The 25663-nt window shown below is 39.5% G+C and overlaps 1 protein-coding gene across 2 annotated transcripts in view; it reads right to left on the bottom strand.

The window, feature by feature from the left end:
- The window catches only part of CRYBG1 (crystallin beta-gamma domain containing 1), a 191700-nt gene that overhangs the window by 112004 nt on the left and 54033 nt on the right, over positions 1 to 25663 (bottom strand). For both annotated transcript variants that reach the window (XM_058734850.1, XM_058734847.1), the window contains exon 2: positions 8704 to 8842. In XM_058734850.1, coding sequence (XP_058590833.1) covers positions 8704 to 8842 — 139 coding nt within the window. The remainder of the gene's footprint in view (positions 1 to 8703; positions 8843 to 25663) is intronic.

Here is a 25663-nt window from a genome sequence, read left to right as displayed (position 1 = left end):
CAAGAGCTTAACTTAACGTAATGTAACTTAAGAACTGCAAATCTAAACAACGATGACAACAGACTGGCAAGAGAAAAAGATTGACTATATATAACATTTACAGGGTGGTAGAAAAATAGGCACATTCATTCACTTTGGTTGGGAGCTTGGGTTGATAAAATCTTTTATCAAGTCATAGTTATATGTTACAGTATCTATAACATTTAAAAATAAGTGTGTTTTCGAATCAGTAATTCTGTTTCTAGGGAATTTGTCCCACAGAAATACTGTCAAATCCCCCCCCCCCCCATAGAGACAGCATTGTTGATTGAAGAAAAAAAGTGGAAATAGGGATACCTGGCTGGCTTAGTTGGTAAAGCATGCAACTCTTTTTTTCTTTTAATGTTTATTGATTTTTGACAGAGAGAGAGAAAGAGCACGAGCAGGGGAGGGACAGAGAGAGAGAGGAACCAGGATTTGGAGCAGGCTCTGTGCTGACAACAGAGAGCCTGACAGGGGGCTTGAACTCACGAACTGAACCGTGAGATCATGACCTGAGCCAAAGTCAGATGCTTAACCGACTGAGCCACCCAGGCACCCCTAGCATGCAACTCTTGATCTCAGGGTCATGAGTTTGAGCCCCACATTGGGGGTAGAGTTTACTTTAAAAAAAAAGTGTAAATAACTTAAATGTCCATAAATAGAGATTGGTAAACTATAGAACACTACACCCATTCATTATATTATATATATGAAATACTCTGTAGCGATTCAGAAGAGGCATATTTATAGTGACTTGGGAAGATGATCATAGAGATTGATAAACAAAAAAAAGTCAGAGAACCGTATGCAGCATATGATCCCTTTTGGTAGGAAGAGTACAAATGGACTAATTCTGTTTATATAAATGCATAAGAAAAAATTATGAAAAGAAACACACCAAACTCGTTATCTTCAAAGGTGATGCGAGAATTTAAGTCTTTATTTTGTATGTTTCAGAGTTGGAAATTTTTGCGACAAGCAAATATAATATATAGAAGAAAAATAATAAATGCATTATCACGCTTTAAAAAAAAAAACACCCTGAAAACCCTGCCACAGTCAAAACCTTCTAATTTGGATTAATACAGGAAATGGACCGGCTAATATATATTTATATGTTTATTTATACATATGTAAATAACAGCACCCACAGTCATTACCTCAAAGGAAGACAACACATATACTTAGAGTGGAAAGAAAAACAAGCCACTCACATTTCCTGCTACATCCTAGTGACCACAGTACCTTCAAATGCATGGTATCACAGATTGATACAGATAGACTGGATTTTTCCAAGGCTGGCTGTACATAGGAAATCAATCTTTTTCTTATAGATCCAGATATTTAGCTTTGGTGGGAAAACGAGTATATCATATCCTGTTTATAATGCTATACCTAGGATATTAAAGCAACATCCTCCAAGCTATATAATGCCCCAGCTGTGAAACCTATATAGCAAAGGCAGCTCTGGCTGCACCCAATAATTCCAGGCTTTTTCAGAGACAAAGAAGTGCTCCCTATGCCACCAAGCTCTACCTTGATCTCTGTAATTCCACAGCACAAATGTAGAGAAGGTGGAGGCGTGCTCTCGAAACAGCCACATTTTCTTTCTGCTGCCCACACATGGCTTATTTATGTATATATGCATACATATATTTGGTGAGCTTTCCTGCTCTACTTTTAAAAGCCCAAATAAAAATGAAATTTGTACTAGAGCTGAAACACTGCACATTTGCAACAACGTTGTTTTCTCTTTATTTTTCTTTCTTTCTTTCTTTTTTTTTTTTTTTTTTTACTGTGAGTATACAGCGTTTCATTCATGCAAAATGTATAGCTAATGTTCCAGCCACACGAATGCAGTCTGACCCTGGGGCCTCCTAGTTCAGTAAGGAAGGAGACTTGTAAATCAATATGGTAAGTGCTGAGTTTGGAGTACGTCCAAGGTAAATGGCAGCACAAAGAGGAAAATAAGCAACTTTTCTGGGGCAGACATCACAAAGGAAGAGCTGTTTGAGCAGGATCTTAAAGGATGAGTAGACAAAACATGGACAGACTTTGCAGGCGTGGGGAGGAATGTTTGCAAAGGCAGTAGAGTGGCCCACTATGCATGCTTGGGAATAGTAGCGGCCCCCTCAGATAACGTCAGGACTGGTACAGATTACAGCAAATCGAAGAATCATAAAAAAGTACACATGCATACCTCAACCATTTCAACTGAACTTTAATCACACTGTAACTTAAATCATATTTATTCATTCCTCCATCTTTGAAAGTTTCCTGAATATGCAGTATCTTCACATTCAAATTCAAAATATAAAAAAGTATACAGCAAAAAGTCTCTCTCCTGCCCGTGTCTCCTATCTTCTCATTGTCCTCTATCCCATCACAGGTAATTATTGGTTTTCCATGTACCCTTCCATAGTTTCCTAATGCATCTACAAGCGAATACACTTATTCCAATCCTCTACCTTTTGCACAAAATGTAACATGCTACACACATTGTTCTCTATCTTTATTTTTTTTTCTAACAGTATATCCAGACTTTTAGATCAGTACTGATAGAACACAGAGGGACTCCTGCCATGCAGATGGTCTGAGAAAGGTGAGAGATTGAAGTTGGGTAGTAGACCTACCTGTGTGGATAGGGCAGGTCCTGGGTGAGGTGGGGTGGAATAGTGGTGAGATCTGGCTGGTGATGAAAGCAGACATTTGGGACAAGGAAGATCCAAGGGCTCAGCAGTCTCTAATCACAACACCAGATGGCACAGGCGATTGGAGGTGCAGTGCCAATCGGAAGGTGAAATGTAGCATTGGAATGGATGAATGATACTCACAAGTCTATTAAGAAAGTCACTATTGGGAAGGTCTAACCTTAGTAAATACCTCAGTCTCAGGGTGAGGGTTGGAGGTTAGACTTCAGGAGTTGGAAAGTCCTACTTTTTGTACAATGATTTTAGAACAGTCCTTGGTAAGATTAGCAGCCTGGGCATCTTGAGACAAAATGAGGGAGCCCAGTGATCAATGTTCATGTAATGTGTCCTAGGCCAACCCAACAGTGGACAAGATACAGTATGATGTTCCCTGGGATGGAGCATGGTGGGGGTGGAGTGAATAAGTCTGAAGCCTCTTAAGTACTTCATATTTTGAACCTGGTCTAGTCTAAGAAATGAGGTAAGGCTAGGATTGAGCAGAGAAATTTTTCCAGAGAAAAATTAGTGGACCCATGTGGAACAGCTGGAGAGAGAGAGAAAGGAGAAATAATGGGGTGGGCAGAGAAATGGGGCATCACCTCTCCAAGTGTGCAACCACCATGGGAAATGAAAGTGTTAGAAAATGTTTTTTTCTTTTTTGCTACCTCCATAAATGCTTGTTGAACTGGACTGCTATACTTCTTGACTAAACTAGAATAACCAGGCTGGAAACTGGAAAATGTTCCACCTTTATTTATTTTTTTTAAATTTTTTAATGTTTATTTATTTTTGACAGAGAGAGAGAGAGAGAGAGACAGAGCATGAGCGGGGGAGGGAAAGAGAGAGAGGAAGACAGAATCTGAAGCAGGCTCCAGGCTCTGAGCTGTCAGCACAGAGCCCGACACGGGGCTCGAACTCACAGACTGAGAGATCATGACCTGAGCGGCAGTCGGATGCTCAACCGACTGAGCCACCCAGGCGCCCCTGTTCCACCTTTAATTAGAAGATGAATTAGGCAATAAAAAAGCTGTCAAAAGTGATTATGGTAGAACCATTTCTGAGATAGTCGAGACTAGAGCAGACACCTGTCTGTTTTAATGACTTGAGAGCATCCCAATCTCAAGAGTGAGATTAGAGAGTCACAGATATTTCCTGAATGGTGGGGCAGAGAAACACTGACAGGAAGCAAAATCTGTATATGTGACTTCTGAAGGCACAACACTGATGTGGCAAAATCCTCTATAGATCATAGTTACCTTTTATTTTGGAAGAGGGCAGGGGCTTATTTTTTCTTTTAAAAAATATACGTGTACACATACTTACGGACAGTATGGTATGCACAGCGGCTTTATCCCGGTCATCAAGAATGAAAGAATCCAAATGGTTAAACCAAAAGAGTTTTTTGCTTGAATTAATCAAATAATTGTTATACCTGTTTATTCCATTTTGCTTGTTTGAACTAGGCTCTAGAATGATTAAAATTTTACTCATAATCACTATATTCACATACAATCTTCTAGATCAAAATAAGTGACTATAATTGAAGACAAATAATTTTTATACTAGAAATCATAGAAATTCTCATTAAGGTAATTGCCTTCTTTGAAGATGCTGATTTAAAAATTTTTTTAAGTTTATTTATTTATTTTGAGAGAGAGAGTAAGCATGAGCCGGGGGTGGGGGGCACAGAGAGGGAGAGAGAGAATCAGAAGCAGGCTCTGTGTACTGTCAGTACAGAGCCCTTCGTGGGCCTTGATCCTATGAGCCGTGAGATCATGACCTGAGCTGAAATCAAGATTCGGATGCTCAACCGACTGAGCCACCCAGGTGCCCCTGATGAGGCTGATTTTAATTAAACAATGCATTGCTCAGTCTTCTTGTTCTATTCTTTTTTAAAGAAATGTTTTCATTAATAAAGGGTGTTCCTTCATGTCCTAGAAATACCTCCATGTAGTGGAATTAAGACATTTTGACTTACAAAATGAAGTAAGCAGACAATATAACATAATCAATATAAGTACATTAATATAACGGAACACAATAATCTATACTGTTAATCTCCTTACATGCAAAGAATGAATTATTCAACACGATTGTCATATATATATATATATATATATATATATATATATATATATATAATATATGTTTTCATGTAGTGATGCCACTTCCTTATGCTTTTCTCTAATATGAAAAAATGGTCTGCTAGAAATATAAACATTTTACATAGACATATCTTCTGCTTTGAAATGGACTAAAGATTTTATGCAGCCATTTAAAGGAAAGATAGTTTTGTACAAATAAATATAAAATCCCTGGTGATTTTTCTCATCTCAGATTTAAATTCTAGTAACATTCTATCTTGATTTTTGTTGCGCTTTTCCCCCTACTTAATGTATATATGCATTTGAGAGGCAATACCATCCTTGTAATTATAAATCCGTATTTCTGTTTACATAAGCAGGTGCAGTAAATATCTTCTTATTTTAATTGAAGGATTCAATATAGCATTGTCAGCTTTAAGGAATGTCTTAGGAATTTTAATAGCATTTTAAATAAATAAATACAATAACAAAATGTACAGAACAAATATAGAGAATGAATAAATTCTGGTTGAGTGGGGAAAGGAAAATTGCTTAACTTTAATGCAAATAAAAATGTAAACACTCATCTGAATAAATAGATATAACCAAGAGGGTTGGATCAACCCAGGAATCTTAAGAAGAATTTATGGCTTTCTGCTTGGGAAAGATGCCGAGGGTGGTCCTGATGCACCAGCCTAGTAAATCTGCTGATCCTCGAAGGAAGTGACAAGGCTCACTGCAGAGCAGACTAAGAGAAGGGTACTTTGGAAAGCATGGGAAGTGCCCTAGCACACAGGCACTCACAGTAGGTATAAACCACCCAGAATCCAAGTTGAGTTAACTTCTGTTTCCCAATGATACTGGCCAGGCCACTGTGGGGAGATGTCTTACCCTTTTGAGAATGGTCCACTTACTCCTCTCAGCCAGGATCTCAAGAGACAAAGTTGAGAACACATTAGCAGGAAAAATAAAGTCTGCTCCACTGCTTTTCTCTTTCTCCAGGGCTGGTAGAATACGCAGATGAGAAAGATCAAGATAGCCAGAGCTCAGAAAGAGCAAAGAATAAGAAAAGAGGGATGGTGGATGGGGAGAAGAAAGGAAAGGGGCAGAGAGACAGAGACAATAGAAAGACCCAGAAGCAGACCTCAGAGGCAGTCCTTCCTACTATGGGTATTTGGCCATCTCTGAGGGGGAAGGTGTGGTACAAGCAGAGAGTACAGGTGGTGCCTGGCTGACTCCATCCCAGGTGATGCTAGGAGACAGTGCAGCCAGAATGACAGTCTGCTGCCGCTTGCTTCCTTCTCCAGCTTCTTGCCCTTCTTCTATCTGTTCTGGCTCCCTCCTACACTGGGTTCCCAGTTTACCTGTTTCTGGCTGCAAGCCTCCCTGCCGATGGGTCTCCTACCCCCTGCCTGCTGTCGCAGTACTGAACTCCCTTGGGTTGGCCTTGGGGCCTCTCTGTGAGGGCTGCCCAGTACCCAGAGCTCCTTGACTGCAGCCTGGGAGAGCAAGCGAGGCTTGAGAAACCATGTCCAGATGGCATATCAGTGCTGGGAAGCAGACAGGACTGCTGTTGGGCTGCAAACCAAGGGAGAAGGGCACTCCCCACATACCCTTCTTGGCCATTCCTCTTGGAGGATTTGTTTTGTGCCCCAGCTCTGAATGCTGCCACCAATTGTTTCCTGGACTTGAGTAAACCTACAGAGTTACTTTTATTCTAAGTTATTAAAAAAAATTTGTTTTAACATTTATTTATTATTGAGAGACAGAGAGACAGAGCATGAGCAGGGGAGGCACAGAGAGAGGAGGAGACACAGAATCCAAAGCAGGCTCCAGGTTCCAAGCTGTCAGCACAGAGCCCGACGTGGGGCTCGAACTCACAAAATGTGAGATCACGACCTGAGCCGAAGTCAGACGCTCAACCGACTGAGCCACCCAGGCGCCCCACTTTTATTTTAAGTTATTAAAGGACAAATGTAGGAAACAACTTGAAACTCTAGCTAGCTCTAGTCCTCTAGCTAGGACCTAGTGACTAGATTTATCAGGTTTTGTTTACAGTTATACACTATTTTTCATAAAGAAAAACTAAATGTAAAACCAATTTGAATATAAGTATAAATTATGTGAACTAGGTTTTTTAATTTTTTAATTTAAATTTGATTTTTTATTTTAACATTTTATCAAAATTAATTTTATATTTCTGGTACTCTGATTGATATTACGCTGTTTTGAGTTAGAAACCTTCCCTACTGAATTTCCCTACCTATTTTTATCATGTTCTAATAAAATACAAAATAAGAACAATCTTTTTTTTTATTATTTTTTTAATGTTTATTCATTTTTGAGAGACAGAGAGAGACAGAGCATGAGCAGGGAAGGGGCAGAGAAAGAGAAGACACAGAATCTGAAGCAGGCTCCAGGCTCTGAGCTGTCAGCACAGAGCCCGACGCAGGGCTCAAACTCACGAACTGTGAGATCATGACCTGAGCCGAAGTTGGATGCTCAACTGACTGAGCCACCCAGGCGCCTCAGAACTAATAATCTTATGTCCCCCCCCCCTTTTTTTTTAGTGCTTTCCATTACTAATTAAAAAATTGCATTCTAAATACATTTTTTAAGTTTATTTATTTATTTTGGGAGGGAGATAGAGAGCACACAAGGGAGGAGCAGAGAAAGAGAGACAGAGAGAGAGAGAGAATCCCAAGCAGGCCCACATCGTCAGCATGGAGGCCGACACAGGGCTTGAACCCACAAACAGTGAGATCCTGACCTGAGCTGAAGCCAAGAGTTGGACACTCAACCAACAGAGCCACCCAGGCACCCCTAAATTTTTTATTCCAAACTGTGGTAAAATACACATAAGATAACATTTACTGTCTTAATCATTTTAAGTACACAGTTCAGTAGCGTTATGTATATTCATATTGTTGTACACCCAATCTCTAGGACTTTTCATCTTGCACTAATTATTAATTTTTAGGACATAGCATTACTAAAGCAAATTTCTTTTTGGTGGGGGGAGGGTTTCTTTCATGACACAATATGGCAACCCTCACTGATCTCATAGTAGTAGGTTGTAACAAGAAGTGTACTTTCCAACCTTCAAAGCATGGCAGCTAAACCAGCTCTCACACTATGAGTAAAGACATTATTGAACTTTCCTACTGCAGACAGGTGCGTGAGTAATATCATTTTATGAGTGAATGAATGTGTTTAACATGCATATGCTTCTCTGTCTCCCACTTTGGGGAAAGCTCTTTTTCTAAGGCAATACAATTGAGTCAGAACTTTCTGTGCAAACATTTAGATATTAAGAAGTGATTGCTGATTTAATGATAACAACGCTAATATTGTTGCAGTAGGAAGTAGAATAAATGCTTTTTATGGGAATTCCAAATATTGATGTTCTACTTCTTTGTATACCTTTGAGTTAAATCAATCTGTGTAAAAAGAAAAAAAGCAGGTGAAAGGCACCTATGGCAATGAGGAAGGACATCTGAAGCTAGCACAGAGCAAAGATTCATGCTCATCCCTTGAGACTCATTATTTATTATCATGGTGCTTTGATATGTAATGCCCTTTCTATAATTCATATTCCTTTTAAGTATGTGGTTTTCAATCAGACAGGGGCTATTTTACCATTTTTTTAAATGTTTATTTATTCTGAGAGACAGAGAACAGGGGAGGGGCAGAGAGAAAAAGAGAGAGAGAGAATCCCAAGTAGGCTCCACGCTCTCAGCACAAAGCCCGGTGCAGGGCTGTCTCATGAACTGTGAGTTCATGATCTGAACCAAAATCAAGAGTTGAATGCTTAACCAACTGAGCCACCCAGGCACCCCTATTTTACCATGTTTTAACTCATGGAAGTGTTTGTTGGTGGGAGCCAAATATTGGAAATGAAGCATTACCTTTTTAAACATTCCAGGTTCCATAGGTAAAGGACCAGGCACCTCATTCATGATTTGAAAGAAATGGGATTCTCCACGGTGCAATGCAACTCTCTGGCACTCTGGAGCCACATGGCCTCCGTCCACTACCTCCAAAGCTCTGGAAAGAATGAATACATAGTTATGTCAATAACCTATCAAGAACTCTGGAAACTCAAGAAACCCAAAGGCACATCTCTCTCTCTACATTTCCAATTAGCCAAAATAAGGAATTATTCTTCAAAACCTACACAAGATTGTAGATAATTGGTACCCTCATACACATTCAGCAATAAACCTTGATGACTTCACCATGTGGCCAACAGAACTCTTGTAAACCCTATGCAGAAACAACTTAGAGCTAGATGGTAGGTAAATAGTAGTTATAGACAGGTTTAGGCATAAAAGCAACCCAATTTCACTTTATGATTTCTTGGTGCTCTACTATCAATGCTTTTAAGAAAAGAAAGCAAGAAATTTTTAAATTTCCTGAACATTGGAAAGAAGGTAGGAACTGAATCCGTTAGGAGAGGGATCTAGACAATGCCAAGGAAAGGGAATCATTCCCAGGATTTTATTAGACTTAAAAGAAATGGAAACAAATGAAGGCAGAGTGTTCTGGAAAACTCTGGTGGTTGCCTACCCAAACCATTTCCTTTATCCAAACACCCAGACAACCTCCCACCAACACACACACATGTACTTTTTCTTTGCTAATAACCCTGATTTTGTTCAGATATCCATCCTCCATGTGCCTCAAAGAAAGCCGCTTCTGGCTCAGTAGTCAAATATGATTGGTCTGATCCTGGTGTCCCATTCCCCTCACCAGTAACTGTTTTAGGTATATACCCACACATATCTCTGTTGCTGATATTACCCCATTGATTTATGTCTCTCTGACCCTCTAAACAGATTGCACTTTGCCTGACTTATCTGGTTCAAGTCTGGCCAATGAGATGTAAGGGAGTCGGCTGAAAGAATCAGTCAAAGGTCTTTCTCTGAAAAGAAGGTTTACAGAAAAAAATAGCTCTTCTTCCCTGCAGACCAGTGTCATGCCTGCACATGATGAATGTGACAGCCACTTTAGGACCATGAGTGGCATTAGCCTATGGAGAATAGATGGAGGAGAAAGCGGGACAAAAATATAAGAGCTTGAGTCTTCAAATATATTGCTGAGCAATTGAATTAACCAATCTTAGACCTGTCCTGGCTCTAGAGTTCTTGTTATGGTACATAATAAAATTTCTATCGTTTAAGCCATTTTGAGTTAGGTGCTCTCTATTATCTGCAATTGAGCATCCTAAGTGATACAAGGGTTGATATATTTCTTAACCGTATTATTAAGACTAGATAAAGATCCTGGAGCAGGATAAGGGCTTTGCATGAAGAATGCTAATGAAGGGAAATCCAAGGCTTTAATAATTCACAGGAGAAATTGAAGGTAGGTCTAGTTTCTCAATCGGTGGAAGAAGGGGAGGCTATTACAGATAGTCCAGGGAAGGTGGTTGCTTCACCTGTATTTCTGAAACAGGAAATGCTGAGTGTTTGTAGCACAGCCAATAACCCCCAACCTTCCTTTGAGGGGAGGAGGATGAGGATGTATTGGCTGACTTCTCTTTCCTCCTGACCCAGATACAGGCAGTATGGCTGTGCACCTGATCACAGGTGCCATTATTTCAAACTTGGCTCCAGGACTCGGTTGGGAGATAAAGAAGGCCACAGGATGTGTGGGCTGGGAGGGCTTCACAAGCAGAGCTCAACTTCAGGACAGCTTCTCACCTAACCCCAGATGCTCAGGCTACCCCACAAGCATTTCTAGTTCCTCTCAAGAGTGTCAGACACAGACCTTGTACTCATAGGAAATTTATTGTACAAGTGTGTCTGCTGAAACCAATCTTCACGATATAGTACACAGAAATAGTAGACTTAGAATCATGCCAGAATGTTCCTAAGACCTTTTTTCATTTTTATTTTTTTTAATGTTTTTATTTATGCTTTGAGAGAGAGAGCATGTGTGGCACACACAAGTGGGGGAGGGGCAGGGAGCAAGGGAGACACAGAATCCGAAGCAGGCTCTAGGCTCTGAGTGGTCAGCACAGAGCCTGATGCGGGGCTCGAACCCACAAACTGTGAGATCACGACCTGAGCTGAAGTCTGATGCTTAACTGACTGAGCCACCCAGGTGCCCTCCTATGGTAACTTCTTAACAGCATCTAGCATTCATTCTTTCAGCAAGCATTTGTACATCTTTTGCTTTGTGTCACGTGTCAAAGTGCATAAGATGAACAAAGTGACATTCTGCCCTCAAGGATATTAAGACCTGGTAGACAAGATGCTCATTAAAGGGGCACTATTAATTCTAAATAATAGTTGCATATGGAGCTAGATGCAGATAAATCTCCCTAACCTAAAAGCCAACCTTAGTAAGTGTTTGCAACACAAAAGGTCAATCAGAAAGGTTATTTTTTTTCTTTCCTAAAGGGTAAATTTTAGTTTAACTCCTGAGTAGGCTATGGCTAGTCATAGGAAAGGCTAAGCTTGGCTCTTTGGTGAGAAATTTAAGATTTGTAAATGAAGTACAATTTTCTTTGTGAATAGTCACTACTGGTCTCTTATTAAGGACAACATCTCTTGGGTTAAAAAAAAAAAAAATAAGACAAAATAAAATAAAATCCCCTAAACACTGTCATACAAGTCTGGAGGTTTAGCAGAAAATAATTTATTACTTTGCTAATTATAATCTGTACTTTCCTTATTTTAGCTAAGATATGTTGCCAGAAATTAAAGAGTTTCAGTGTTAAGTCTTTCATTTTACTGAGACTCATAAATAGGTGGAATATGTGCCAGCTCATCCAGTTACTCTCTCTGTTTCCTTTTTATTTGGCTTGGTTTTAAAAACCAGAGTGCCCTTTTCCCTGGAGATTAAGTTGGTATAAAATTAATAATGGCAAGACTGTCTACCCTTTCCTACGTTAAAAACCACATGGCTATTTCCAGACAAATCCAAGCTTTGTGAGGCTTGAAGCTTATATAATTTGAGAGACCCTCTTTAAGAGAAAGGTAACAAGGCATCTTACTTTTTCAAAATTTAGAACATTAGGGCCTCTCCTGAAGCCTTGGGAGTGGCCCATGAAGTGTAAGTCTCATTTGCTTCCTAGAACTCTGCTTCATGTTTTCCTAATTTCGTCTACTCCATCAAGTTGTTGCTCAAGCATTTTAATACATGTATCCCAATAAAAAGCAAGTTAAATGAGTTTCTTTATCTAATAATTCTTGCTTCAAAGATAATGTACATGAAAAATAATAAAATGTGACACAAAACTAAAGGTTTAGGTTTAACTACAGGGTATAAGTTGATGCTGTACTGCCATCTGTTGTCTCCTCAAAGAATTCTTACTGTGTTCTGGTAGGCCTTGGAGCCATGATTTCAAAGTTACTGAAGGGATTTCCAGCTGCACTGAATTATTTCCTCATGAGAGTTTAAAACACCAGATATTAGAATCATTCTTCTGAATCAAGGCTGTGGTTGTATGGCTACATAAGTTTTCTGGCCATGAACAAAGAGAGAAAACTTTTAATTCATGAACAAGCTAATGGTATGTGTAGCTTTTGGGTTTTTTTTTTGTTGTTGTTGTTGTTTTGTTTTTGTTTTTTTTTTTTTTTTGCTGCAATTGCTAAATGGTAGAGAGCTACCATTTCCTGAGCAACTCAGATTATGGACACATACCACCAGATCATTCTAGACTTGAAAAGGCCCTAAAGATTACCCGGTGCAGTCCCGCATTGCAGATTTGAAGAGACAATGGCTCTGAGAAACCATGAGGCTGACAGAACTGTGGGCCTGCTGATTACCCATGTGCATGGAACCGGAAGTCTGAGTTCTATGCCAAGGCTCACAAAGAGGCAAATGACAGTGTCAGCATAAGGCTATGTAAATCTGTCCTATCTTCAAAACAAACAGACAAACGTATATATTTACCTTGGAAACGGAGTGTTTTAAATTTACAGAATGGGTTTTTCTTTCGGAAGCAATGCTGTATGCAGACTTCTATTTTTCTCAGCTGAAGAGGAGATGAAATATAGCTATGGCATACACTCAGATTTCAAGTCATACCAGGCTAGCGATTGGTTATGTGACCTTGGCTAGTTACTTGACTTCTCTAAGCCTCTGCTTCCTCATCTGCAAAATGGGCATAATAACCAGACTGTCATGAGAATTAAATCAGCTAATGCTCATAAAAATTAGCTACTGCTCATTAGCTTAGTACTGGCACATACTAGGTGCTCAGTAAGTACCAGTTATTTTAATCATGCATATGAATGCCAGTTAACATTTCCTGCATAATACCTCACTGGGTATCATATGGATGTTACGCTGGAGCTAGCATATTTATCAGTCTCAACTGTGTAATGACATAGAAACAAGAATGGCAAAAATGGGAGTACATAACCCACTTGACTCCCAGTTCAGAGACTAATCTCAAATTCTCTGCAGATGAGTTTCATGATCACAAAATCCCCAGCTGGATGGAGAAATAAATACAATTTTCTATGTTCATTCAAGTTTTAAAAATCCAAAACATCCTCAGAGTGTTAGCAATACAAAGAATACTCCAACATTAATGTAGGTATTGAGCTCAGCAAATGGTTAATAGCTTTTAATGCAGAAACTCTGCCATCTACTGGTTGCACAAGAGCAGTCTTCTCTCTCTCTCTCTCTCTCTCTCTCTCTCTCTCTCTCTCTCTCTCTCTCTTTAATAAAAAGTAACATTTTAGTCCAATCAGCCTTTACCCCCCTGGGCCCCTCAATGTTTTAAATGGCAGCTTGAAAGCTTGGGGCCATCTACCAATATGCTGTGTGGGGCAGAATGTCCAAGTTCCCCTCCTATCTGACGACTGGAATGTAGATCATCTCTCCAACAAAGGCTGGGGACCTTTGCCATAATAATTTCATTTTGTGAAATCTAGACTTTGGATACTACAGGGTATGTGAAATTTAATCAAGCTATCTCAGAACTAATAATATGTACATTTTGGTCATTTGCAATCACTCTCCATGATTAATAAACTATGAAGCCACCCAGAACCAGGCTGGGCTCAGCAAGGTTTAGCTTTATTGTTGATGTTCCCAGAGGAAGGACATATCTCATTCTGGGCAAGAGCCAAGAGTACAGGGGACCAAAAAAACCTGGGGGAACAACTGTCCCAAACCCCAGGAGAACTGAGGAACTGAGGTCTGTGTCTCAAGGAAGGGCTCAGGTTCATTAGGAGACTCATGTTTCATGCATGATTGCACATGCTCTCATTTAGAGGAGCTGAAGATCATGGTATTTTTTTTCAACTTCTCTTTATAACACTCAAGTTGGACAAGTTTAGTTGTTAAAATATGAAAGAAGTTTTCTTGATTGCTGGTATTTTCCTCCTAAGGCTACCTGAGTTCCTATAATCTAATGGCAGAGAAGAGCAAATGTAGCTTTTCTTTTGAGGGCATATATAATCCCCAAAGAAAGACTGTCTAATGACCTTCCTAAGCTTATAAATAACAAATGAATAATGCAAGAGAGAGTTTTTAAAATTGCTATCCTTTGCAACACAAAACAAAGCTAGTGGTGATTATATTACCACGGGGAAGGCAAGGAGCAGGAAGCCTGGCAGAATATGATTATATGTTACAAGTGTAGAAAACCAACCCTAAATCATCAGAGGCAACACTGGGGAGTCATCCCTGGGCTCTCCTCTCCCATCACCCCATCTCTGATTACTGGTCAAGGGGCCCTTTGTCACCACACCTGACTTGCTTTGAGAGACACTAAAGACACAAGCACGTAAGAGCCTCTGTTGGATGCACTGCAGGGAAGCTGAGAAGGGTGTCAGCCAACATCCTACTTAATAGTTTCTCTATGGGGCCTGAAAGGAGAAATTTCTCTCATTCTTAAATGCCAAAATACCGGGGCACCTGGGTGGCTCGTCGGTTAAGCGTCCGACTTCGGCTCAGGTCATGATCTCACGGTCCGTGAGTTCGAGCCCCGCATCAGGCTCTGTGCTGACAGCTCAGAGCCTGGAGCCTGTTTCAGATTCTGTGTCTCCCTCTCTCTCTGCTCCTCTCCTGTTCATGCTCTGTCTCTCTCTGTCTCAAAAATAAATAAACGTTAAAAAAAATAAATAAATAGGGGCGCCTGGGTGGCTCGGTCAGTTAAGCGTCCGACTTTGGCTCAGGTCATGATCTCAGGGTCCGGGAGTTCGAGCCCCGCGTCAGGCTCTGTGCTGACAGCTCAGAGCCTGGAGCCTGTTTCAGATTCTGTGTCTCCCTCTCTCTCTGCCCCTCCCCTGTTCATGCTCTGTCTCTCTCTGTCTCAAAAATAAATAAACGTTAAAAAAATTAAAAAAATAAATAAATAAATAAATAAATAAATAAATGCCAAAATACCTTTTCTTTTCCTTGCTTGCTGCCTTTCAGACAATGTAGACTGTGCACCTGATCATGAGTCAATTTTAGTAATGATATAGAACTTCATGAATGTACACTTCTGTAAAGTAATGATCTCTCAGGTCTTATCACATTATTATTCCTTTAGTTTTCTCATCTTCACCTACTTACATCGCTAATTGGATAGAAACTACCACAAATCCCTTGGAGGAGGAAGTGGTGGGGTATAAATATATGAAACATGTTGCTTCCACGTCACCAGAATGACAGCCATCTACCCTTGTCCATTCAATTGACCATTCATTATCCTAGTCCCCAACTTCATTATCTCTTCAATTTAGAAAGTTTTCTAGTTATCTTCTGCTACCTTCTCTCCTGTATCCCCTAACCTGCTCTAATACTATAGATTGATCTTTCCGATGTATTCTCTTATTTCAAAACTATTAGATGGGTCAGCACTATGTTCACAATAGCCCCATATTCAAGCTCTTCCATCTTCTGGATGCAGTCCATCTTTCCAAACATAGCTCCCTTACACACCCTACATTACAGGCAGCTTTGCTATCTTGTAGTTTCATTATAATCATCGATGCTTCTCTCACAGAGTAAGTTCTTTTATCTCAGAGAGTAAGTTCCTCATGGAGTTCAAGTGTCTGGTTCTCTCTGTTTCTGCCATGGCATATAACCACATCTGTCACATCACAGATGTTCAGCTAGGGTTTACTGGGTGAGTCAATATGAAGCCCCTTCTGCAAAGATGGTTTGACTCATAACTACAGCAGCTGCTTGCAGAGCCTGTGCTGTCGTGACTATTTCAAATAATGTCTGTATAAAGCTTTGGTTCAAAAGCACCTCTTCCTAACCACAATAGTTGCAGCTAGGCTGGTCCATCTGTTGTTATTTTCCAGAAGTCTATGGTGATGTCACACACTTTGAAGTTGACTTTATAGCACCTTTATATGTATCATCTGCTTCCTTTATTTACCTTCGCCCCACCTAGCTCAATAGTCCAAAAATGACTCTGGTGCCAACTATGATTAGTAAGAGTCTAGGAAACTCTAGGGTCCCTAAAGAACCTGGCACCAAACTTGTCTGATTTCGTTAGTCCTTCCAGGCACTCAGAGAAAATTATCTTTACCAAGCTTGAGCTTTGATAATGCTTACATTGCTACAAGCATTATTACTTTATAGCAACTTTAGAAGCAAAAAGTTTCAAAATAATTGTGTAATTTTTCCTTGTATCAAAAGTTTTTACCATTTACTGTATTTCCTGAACTCACAAATAATCTCCTTTTCCTACAAATCAAGTACTCTCAAAATTCTCACAGCCATAATTCCAAGATTTAAAGGCTCTACTCAATAGATTCTTACTATACACTGTTCTATACATCTTATAAACCTAGAAGTGAGGATTTAGTCTTTGAATATTACTTATGAGACATATTAAACATTCTCACACACAATATGGTGCTTCTAGTAAAAGCCCTTTGATGATAATATGAAACTAAAGAGATTATTTTATTTTATTAAAAAAAATTTTTAATGTTTATTTTTGACAGAGAGAGAGAGAGACAAAGCATGAGTGGGGAGGGGCAGAAACAGAGGGAGACACAGAATCCAAAGCAGGTTCCAGGCTCTGAGCTGTCAGCACAGAGCCTAACGCAGGGCTCGAACTCACGGACTGCGAGATCATGGCCTGAGCCGAAGTCAGACACTCAACCGACTGAGCCACCCAGACGCCCCTAAAGAGATTATTTTAAAATATGAGAATGAGTTTCTTCCTTCCTTCCTTTCTTTCTTTCTTTTTTTCTTTATTTTTCTTTCACTTTTTCAAGATAATTCTTATGGATGTTAGTTTTTACATTAGTTTCCAATTTCAACTGTCAATTTCATCATGTTTGATTTATTCAATTTCCAAATACCTGGCAGTTATTCAATGATTAATGCAAAATGAGTGGTAATTAGTACATAATTGTCTGAATTACATCTTTGGCTTCCCCCATCCATCTGCACCAGTCATGTAAACTCTATAAGAGACCAAAGTTGCTCAAGGGCCTCCTAAATCCGTCCTTTGGTAGTGACTAGAATTGTCATCATTTATTTAATGATGAGTTCAATCAGTGTCTTTAACTCGTGCTAATGTTACAAAAGAAAACTCTAACTAAAAATCATTTCTGGGGTGCCTGTGTGGCTCAGTTGGTTAGGCATCTGTCTTTTGACTTTGGCTCAGGTCATGATCTCATAGTTCGTGAGTTGGAGCCCCATGTTGGGCTCTGTGCTGGTGGTGCAGAGCCTGCTTAGGACTCTCTCTCCTCTCCTTCTCTCTCTGCACCTCCCCTACTCTCTCTCTCTCTCTCTCAAAATAAATACGTAAACTTAAAAAATCATTTCTGGGGCATCTGGGTGGCTCAGCAGGTTAAGCTGGGGCATCTGGGTGGCTCAGGTCTTGATTTCACACTCGTAAGTTCGAGCCTTACATCAGGCTCCACACTGGGCATGAGGCCTGCTCAATATTCTCTCTCTGCGTCTCCCCCCAAAAATCATTTCTAACAAGAAGTAATAATGCAAAACATATTACAGACACATCAGGAATATAGATTTGCTGACTGAAGACAATGACAAGCCGAATCTGAGAATAGACTTATATTTCTACTCTTGGCTCCCATGAACTGAAATCCTCTAAGGTGTATGAGGCAAAAAGAGGTCATCACTACTCTCCATCTAGTTTGATAAAGTAATCCTTACAGAGATGCTAGCAACAAACTCCAAATTCCCCACGAAGGGTACTCCACTGCCACTCCAAGCCCTTTCTTCCCTCAGTTGTGGTCAGAGAGATTTGTCTGCTCTTCCCTTAGGCACAACTTGCTTCATGATTTATTCTTTGCTTGGTTTTCCTATTAATTCTTTCCCCTGACTTCCTTGCAATCTCTGGCTATCAAATTCTATTAAGTCTAATTTCAAAATTCATTTATTCCACAACACCACTGATTGTAATGAATCTTGTGTTTCTTTCCCCCTTAGGTATCCACTTTATACTAAAGGAAATCCCAACTAACCAAAGAGCTGTGTTCCAAAAAATTTTTTCAAGGTAACTGCCTTTTATCCAGTAAGTACAATATTATAAATGATGGTAAGATTTCCGGATAAGCTACATGAAAACCTGATTTCATGTGGCTAAAATAGTACACTATAGCAAAAAAAATAAAACAAAACAAACCCAAAAAAACAAAAACAAAACCAAGAAAGTAATAAAACAGCCTTAGAAATAGTATTTCTTTTTCTCAATGACAGATTATTTTCTTTTTGGAATAGGGATTACTGAGAAAAAGCATATTCAATTAAGAAGAGATAATGGTCAGATCATTTTTCAGAGATTATAAAGTGACTTTATAGGCCTTTTATTGTTACCAGATCTAGATTACTGGTGTTTCACAGCAACACTTAAGGTTTTCTCTTCTCTACAAATGTATCACTAGCTTTTGTTCTTGGGCCTTACATCCACCAACTACATGATCATGATTCACAACAGAATGGAAAGTGACACAAAGAATAGAAAGAAAAAAAGGAAGGAAAGGAAGTGAAGGAGAAGGGAGAGATTTTCTTTGGCTAAGAGTGGAAAGAAAGAGGAAGAGAGGAAAGTATTACAAATAAGGTGAGGATAATATGCTTAGGAGGAAAGAGAATTCCCACATGTGGAAGTAATGTAGCTGAAAAGAAACAAGAGAAGGCAGAAGAGGCGGCACAGCATATGTAAAATATGCAGAGTTCTCGAAGGGAAACGAACACTGGCCCCACACTTCCCTAGGCTGAGTGCCGAGGTGCCGGACAGGCCTTTGTGCACAACTGCTCTCAATACATAAAGGACTAAAGGACATGCAAAAATCAGGTGAGTGACAGTAACTGGTTGTGAACTTTCAGGCTGAATGTTAGGAAGTAACATTTTTGTTAAAATTTTTTTTTTTCAACATTTTTTATTTATTTTTGGGACAGAGAGAGACAGAGCATGAACAGGGGAGGGGCAGAGAGAGAGGGAGACACAGAATCGGAAACAGGCTCCAGGCTCCAAGCCATCGGCCCAGAGCCTGACGCGGGGCTCGAACTCACGGACCGCGAGATCGTGACCTGGCTGAAGTCGGACGCTTAACCGACTGCGCCACCCAGGCGCCCCGGAAGTAACATTTTTATAGGTCAAAACCAGTCAAATAAGGTTCAACCTAGCATTATTTGTTAAGTGTTCATATTAGGTGAACATATATCTTTTCCTCAATTCAGTTTTGGGCTTTTTAGGAGTGAAAAACCATATTGTCTTCTATCCCTATAATCTGTACTCAGTGGGTATAAAAATAAATGATTTTTTTTTTGATCAGGGATGATATAAAACAAGTTTTTTCATGTGGCACTGTCTGATTCAGAATCCAGGCTTCTAGCACTGACAGAGAGCTGAGTCACTAAACCACAACACAGTCTACTCCAAGAAACTATTTATTTTGTTTAATAGAATTTAAAAAAAATTTTTTTTACGTTTATTTTTGAGACAGAGAGAGACAGAGCATGAACGGGGGAGGGTCAGAGAGAGAGGGAGACACAGAATCGGAAACAGGCTCCAGGCTCTGAGCTGTCAGCATGGAGCCCGATGCGGGGCTCGAACTCACAGACTGAGAGATCATGACCTGAGCTGAAGTCGGTTGCCCAACTGACTGAGCCACCCAGGCGCCCCTGTTTAATAGAATTTTAAATTAGGGAGTGTCATCTCATCAGGTAGAATGAGGACTTGGGAGTGAATGAGCTCTGTGTGTACACAGGAGATCTTTATTTCTGCCCTCAAGATGAAGGTAGCAACCTTCACAGTACTCGTGGATATCAGGCACAAGCCAACAGAAAAAAAAGAACAACTATATTCATTTTCTTCACTTAAATATATCTTCATACTGCTTTTAATAAAAATTTTTAAATATTGCCAATATTTCCAAAAGGAATTAAACTTGTGTTTTATAAGCCAGATAATAGTGGGGCATATCACACGTTTCTCAAAAATGAGCAATTCATAAAATTAAACAGTAGATATATAAATTTCATTAAAATTTTTATTTGCCATATTAATAATGGAAGAAAAAGGCTATTGGCATTTTCCCAGCTTCTGCAATTGCATTTTACTAAAGAGAATCAAAATGATGTTATTAGCAAAATTAATTCCCCAATCTGTCATCCTCTCTTCTCGTTAAGATAATAGAATCTTAGGGTTTCTCCATATTTCGGAAATAATCAAAATGAAGTATATTCTCTCCCTCTAAAATTTAGCAGTTACAACTCATTCACTGGACTTCAAAAATGAGAAAATCATATAATTGCAATTACTATTAATTTATATAATACGTTTTTTTGAAAATCAAAAAGATTTGATATCAAACCATTACCTGAATCATTCTAATGGATTACTCATTTTGTCCTTTCATTTAACCATCCAGTAGCTTATGTGTTACTAATAGAAAAAGAAGATATTGATCAACCTAACTAAACACTTGGATTCGCCACTTCAACCACAAGCAAGTTACTGTGAAAGCAAAACACGTGTGGATTTACTATTTACCTGGTTACAGGACCAGCCATAGGCAAAGGGGTAGGATTGGACATTTGCCACCCCTCCCTTGGCTCTCTCTGCTGGTTTCTCCCTTTGCCTCCTCACTACAGATCCCAGGATTTTCTAGTGGTTCCATATCAACTGTTAAACAGAAAAAGTGATCTAATAAAGCTAAATAGCAGGAAAGAACTATTCGCTTACTATCTGTACTGGGATGAATAATGTTCTCTGAAAATTCCTGTGCCCCTAGAACCTCAGAATGTGACCGTATTTGAAATAGAGTCTTTGCAGATGTAATTAGTTCAATTCAGGTGAAGTCATACTGGATTGAGGTAGGCCCTAATCCAATGACTGGTGTCCTTATTAAAAGAGAGAAATCTGGACACAAGGACTCAGACACACACAGATACAGAGGGAAGAGGGCTATGCAACAGCAGAGGCAGGGCCTGGAGAGATGTAGCTGCCAACCAACAAACACAAGGGTTGCTGGCAGCAATTAGAAGCACAGAAGAGGCAAGGAAAGACCTTCCCTGGAGCCATCAGAGGAAGGATGGACTTCAAGCCTCCAGAACGGCAAGAGAATACATTTGTGTTGTTTCAAGCCACCAACTTGGTGGTAATTTGGTACGGCAGCCACAGGACACTAATACGGTACGCTACTCTGCTGAGGTGAATGTGCGTTTTTTAGCAAGGCTTTTGGGAGAGGGTGTTTAATGCAAAGAGAAGAAATAACAGGTATATCTGACATCAATAAAAACTCAGAGAAGAAATTTCTAGGGAACTAAGTTTTTGAGTAAGTTTTATTTATTTCATTTTTTAAAATTTCTTTAAAAAAATTTTTTTTTAATGTTTATTCATTTTTGAGACAGAGAGAGACAGAGCATGGATGGGGAAGGGTCAGAGAGAGAGGGAGACACAGAATCTGAAGCAGGCTCCAGGCTCTGCACTGTCAGCACAGAGCCCGACACAGGGCTCAAACTCACGGACCGTGAGATCATGACCTGAGCCGAAGTCGGATGCTTAACCAACTGAGCCACCCAGGCGCCCCTAAAATTTCTTTTTAAAGTTTATTTATTTTGCGGGGGGAGGAGGAGCAGAGAGAGTAGGTGACAGAACCTGAAGCAGGCTCTGGGCTCCAAGCTGTCAGCACAGAGCCTGCTGTAGGGCTTGAACTCAAGAGCCGTGAGATCATGACCTGAGCAGAAATCAGAGGCTTAACCGACTGAGCCACCCAGGCACCCCTCCTTTGAGTAGCTTTTAAATGAAACATAATAGGTGCCAGCCTCCTGTAAAGACATATGGGACTGGGCTGGTCTGAATAGAGTGATTTATTAAGCCTTGTGGAGGAAAGAAAGAGAAATGAAAAGAATGCATGCACTTTGCCACACAGAACACTCCAAAGTCCTAAGATGACACCAAAAGTCCTAAGATGAAAAATGCTGCTTCATGGAGGAAGAAACCCTGAAGTAAAGGCAAGAACAACAGGAGACTTAAGGAGGAATCCCTGAGTTAGAGAGGACCGTATGTGTCTATACCATGCATTGGCCTAGATCCTGGCAAAGTTACACTCTATATCAAAGTTAATTCCAGGTAGCTGAAAGAATTAAATGTAAAAACATCAAGTCACCAAGAAGTTAGAAGGCCTAATATGGCATGTTAGAAGATAACATAGGTTAAGAAACAACTTCTTAAGATTAAAAGCAATGGAAGAAATAAAAAAGAAAAATATTGGTAATAGTGTTACTAAGTAAAAATTTTAATTTTTCATACTTTTTTTTTTAAATGAAAGGCAATAACAAGCCAAGAAAATATTTTCAACAAAAACATCCAACAATTGCATAAGGGTCATACTGGATAAAGAAACCATACAATCATATAAGAAAAATATTAGCAAACCCAGTAAAATGGGAAAGGAAAATAAATAATTTTTAAAGGAAGAAAAGGTTGGGGCGCCTGGGTGGCTCAGTCGGTTAAGCGTCCGACTTCGGCTCAGGTCATGATCTCGCGGTCCGTGAGTTCGAGCCCCGCGTCAGGCTCTGGGCTGATGGCTCAGAGCCTGGAGCCTGCTTCCGATTCTGTGTCTTCCTCTCTCTCTGCCCCTCCCCCGTTCATGCTCTGTCTCTCTCTGTCCCAAAAATAAATAAACGTTAAAAAAAAAAAAATTTAAAGGAAGAAAAGGTTAATGAATATATTTTCCCAACCTCACTAGTAACCAAAATATGCAAATTAAAGTAACAAAAGGCACAATTTTAATTTTTTTAAATGTTTATCTGGTTTTGAGAGAGAGAGAGAGAGAGAGAGAGAGAGAGAGGCAGAATGATTTGGGGAGAGGCAGAGAGAGAGGGAGACACAGAATCTGAAGCAGGCTACAGGCTCTGAGCTGTCAGCACTGAGCTTGATGCGGGGCTCGAACCCACAAGCCATGAGATCATCACCTGAGCTGAAGTTGGATGCTTAACTGACTGAGCCACCCAGGTGCCCCCAAAAGGTACAATTTTAAATTAATAATGCTCAATGCTTTTACATACTACTGGGGGATATATCAACTGCTTTAGTCTTTCAGTAAGCTATTTATTAGTACTTATCAAGAGACTTAAAAATGTAAATATATCTATAACCTGTGATTCTACTTCTAGGAAATGTTTATAAGGAAATAATCAAATAAGTCTTCAATGAGTTATTTACAAAGATGTGTATGCCAGTGCTATTTGTGACAACAAAATGTGCAAACAACTAATTCAGGTAAGGATTTACTAAGTTATGGAACATCCATATTATAAGAATGCCATTTATCCTCTACATCATTGGGTAAAGCTTGTGATATAATGGCAAGTTGAAAAGTAGGATAAAAAATTGTATATCAACTATGTTAAATATCCAAGAACGTATGGAAAGGAAATACATTAAAATCTTAATATTGGTCATTTCTGGCTAGTTGAATTATGAGTACATTCTTTTCTGTATTTTCCACAACTGTTATATATTGTCTTATAATGAAAAAAAATTAACAAAAGTTGTAAAACTCCCAATAGGCTCCTTGGGGAAGTCTAAATAATAAGGATTTTGAATGGCAGTAGCAGAAGGTAAAACCCAGATGACGGAACAGATCTTTTAACATAATCGAATAAAATATTAATGTACAGATCTTACCTGCCAGTCTCAATTTCTTTTTCCCAATTCCTTAGGACAATAATTCCCAACCTAGATTTTGGAACACCTCATGTTATTGTCAATTATCTCATGAGGGGCACAAAGTTTTTCTTGGATATTTTCCAAGATATCACTTGTTTTAAAAATTTGCAGGGAAAAAAAATACTAACAGGGAACTTCACCCTGTTTAAAGCAATCAACATCTATTTTGACGTTCGTCAGAGAATTAAAAAGTAATCATTGAAAGGTAATTTTGCAGGAGTGGTAGCTAGATTGGGATGAGGGCAGAGAGAGTGCAGAAGTTAACAAGAGAATGATTTTATCTTGTTTCCTACTGTGCATAATTTCAAAATCACTTATTCCACTTCAACAGGGGCTAGGGTGCAAATATCCAAAGGGTATCCTGATGCCATTCACTGCTTCATTCTTCAGTGTTCTGTATCTTTTTATACTTCCTGTGGCTCCTTTTTATTATCTACACACGTTTTATAGACCAGATCAGTAAACCCATAAAATGAAACTGGGAGAGAAAAGTAAACCTTTTATCTTTCACTGTGATTCTAGATAAAAGCTTCTGACTTAGTATTCTATAGTTTTCTTTTAGATCAAGGGTTAGCAAGCTATGGCCTACAGGCCAACTCTGGCCCACCAGTTGTTTTTGTAAATAAAGTTTTATTGGAATAACCACATAGTGACCCTAATACAGAGTCCCTACGGCTGCTTTTGTGCTACAGGGGCAGAACTAAACAGCTGCAACAGAGACTGGATGGTTGATGGTTCCTAAAATATTTACTATCTGGCCCTTTACAGACAAAATCTGCTGACCCCTAGTTTGGATTATAAATTCCTACAAGCTTGTTTGGCAGAATGTCTTCTTTCTGTACTTTTATAACCATCATTGAAGAGGAATAATACTCCCAAAACTCTAATATATATTATCAGACAATTATAATATAACACAAGCTCAGGTTTACCCAAGCCTAGATAAATTTAAAGACAGGAAAAATTCACCCACAATCTTATATATAGGCCTAAATCTGAAAATCTCTTTGATTTATTTAATTTTAATTACGAAAAAAAATACATACACACACACACACACACACACATATATATGTATATATTTTTAATCTTATTTTAAAGGAATAGAACAGTAGGCAAGGACAAATAGAATGTTCTCCAAGACGTTTCCTGTTATCCTCTCCCCATCTGAGCCATCTCCCCATCTGACTGAGCCATCCAGGTGCTCCTATAATCCACACCTTTCAGAGATGTCTCAGATATAATTTCCAAGATGATTTGGAATCTGTATGTTTCCAGTTTAGAAAGACTGTGTGGAGTAAGTATCTGGATTAAATGAAAAACTAACATGTTCACCTAAGAATGTGTGTACGTGTCACTGTGGAAGGTTGCAGACTATTTAGAGAGAGGTTTGTTCCAAAGCCGAGATTAGGAGACTAACTGGCAGGAGGCTGGATGAACATATTCATTGGAGGCTGAGGGAACTGGTCTCCAAAGGTGGCCCCAGCAAATGCCCTTCTCGGGATACTGCATGCTGCTTCTCACGTGCACGCATGCAATTCTTTTCCCCTTTTGAGCTGCCTCATAAGAGGTGCAGCTGTCCTGGGGGAGAGGCCACCTGGGGAGGGGATGTGGGGTAGGACCTTGGAGCATAATCAACAGCAAGAACTGAGTTCCTGGCTATAGGCCCCAGTAAAACTGTTCTCACCAGCGCCCAGATGTTTTAGTGAGCTGTCGGGCATGTGACTGAAGAAGTCACCTCAGAA

This window comes from Neofelis nebulosa, chromosome 6 (genome assembly GCF_028018385.1).
Source record: "Neofelis nebulosa isolate mNeoNeb1 chromosome 6, mNeoNeb1.pri, whole genome shotgun sequence".
NCBI classification, from domain to species: Eukaryota; Metazoa; Chordata; class Mammalia; order Carnivora; family Felidae; genus Neofelis; species Neofelis nebulosa.
The sequence above is the reverse complement of the archived record's forward strand: the minus strand, read 5'-3'. Positions and strand labels throughout refer to the sequence as shown.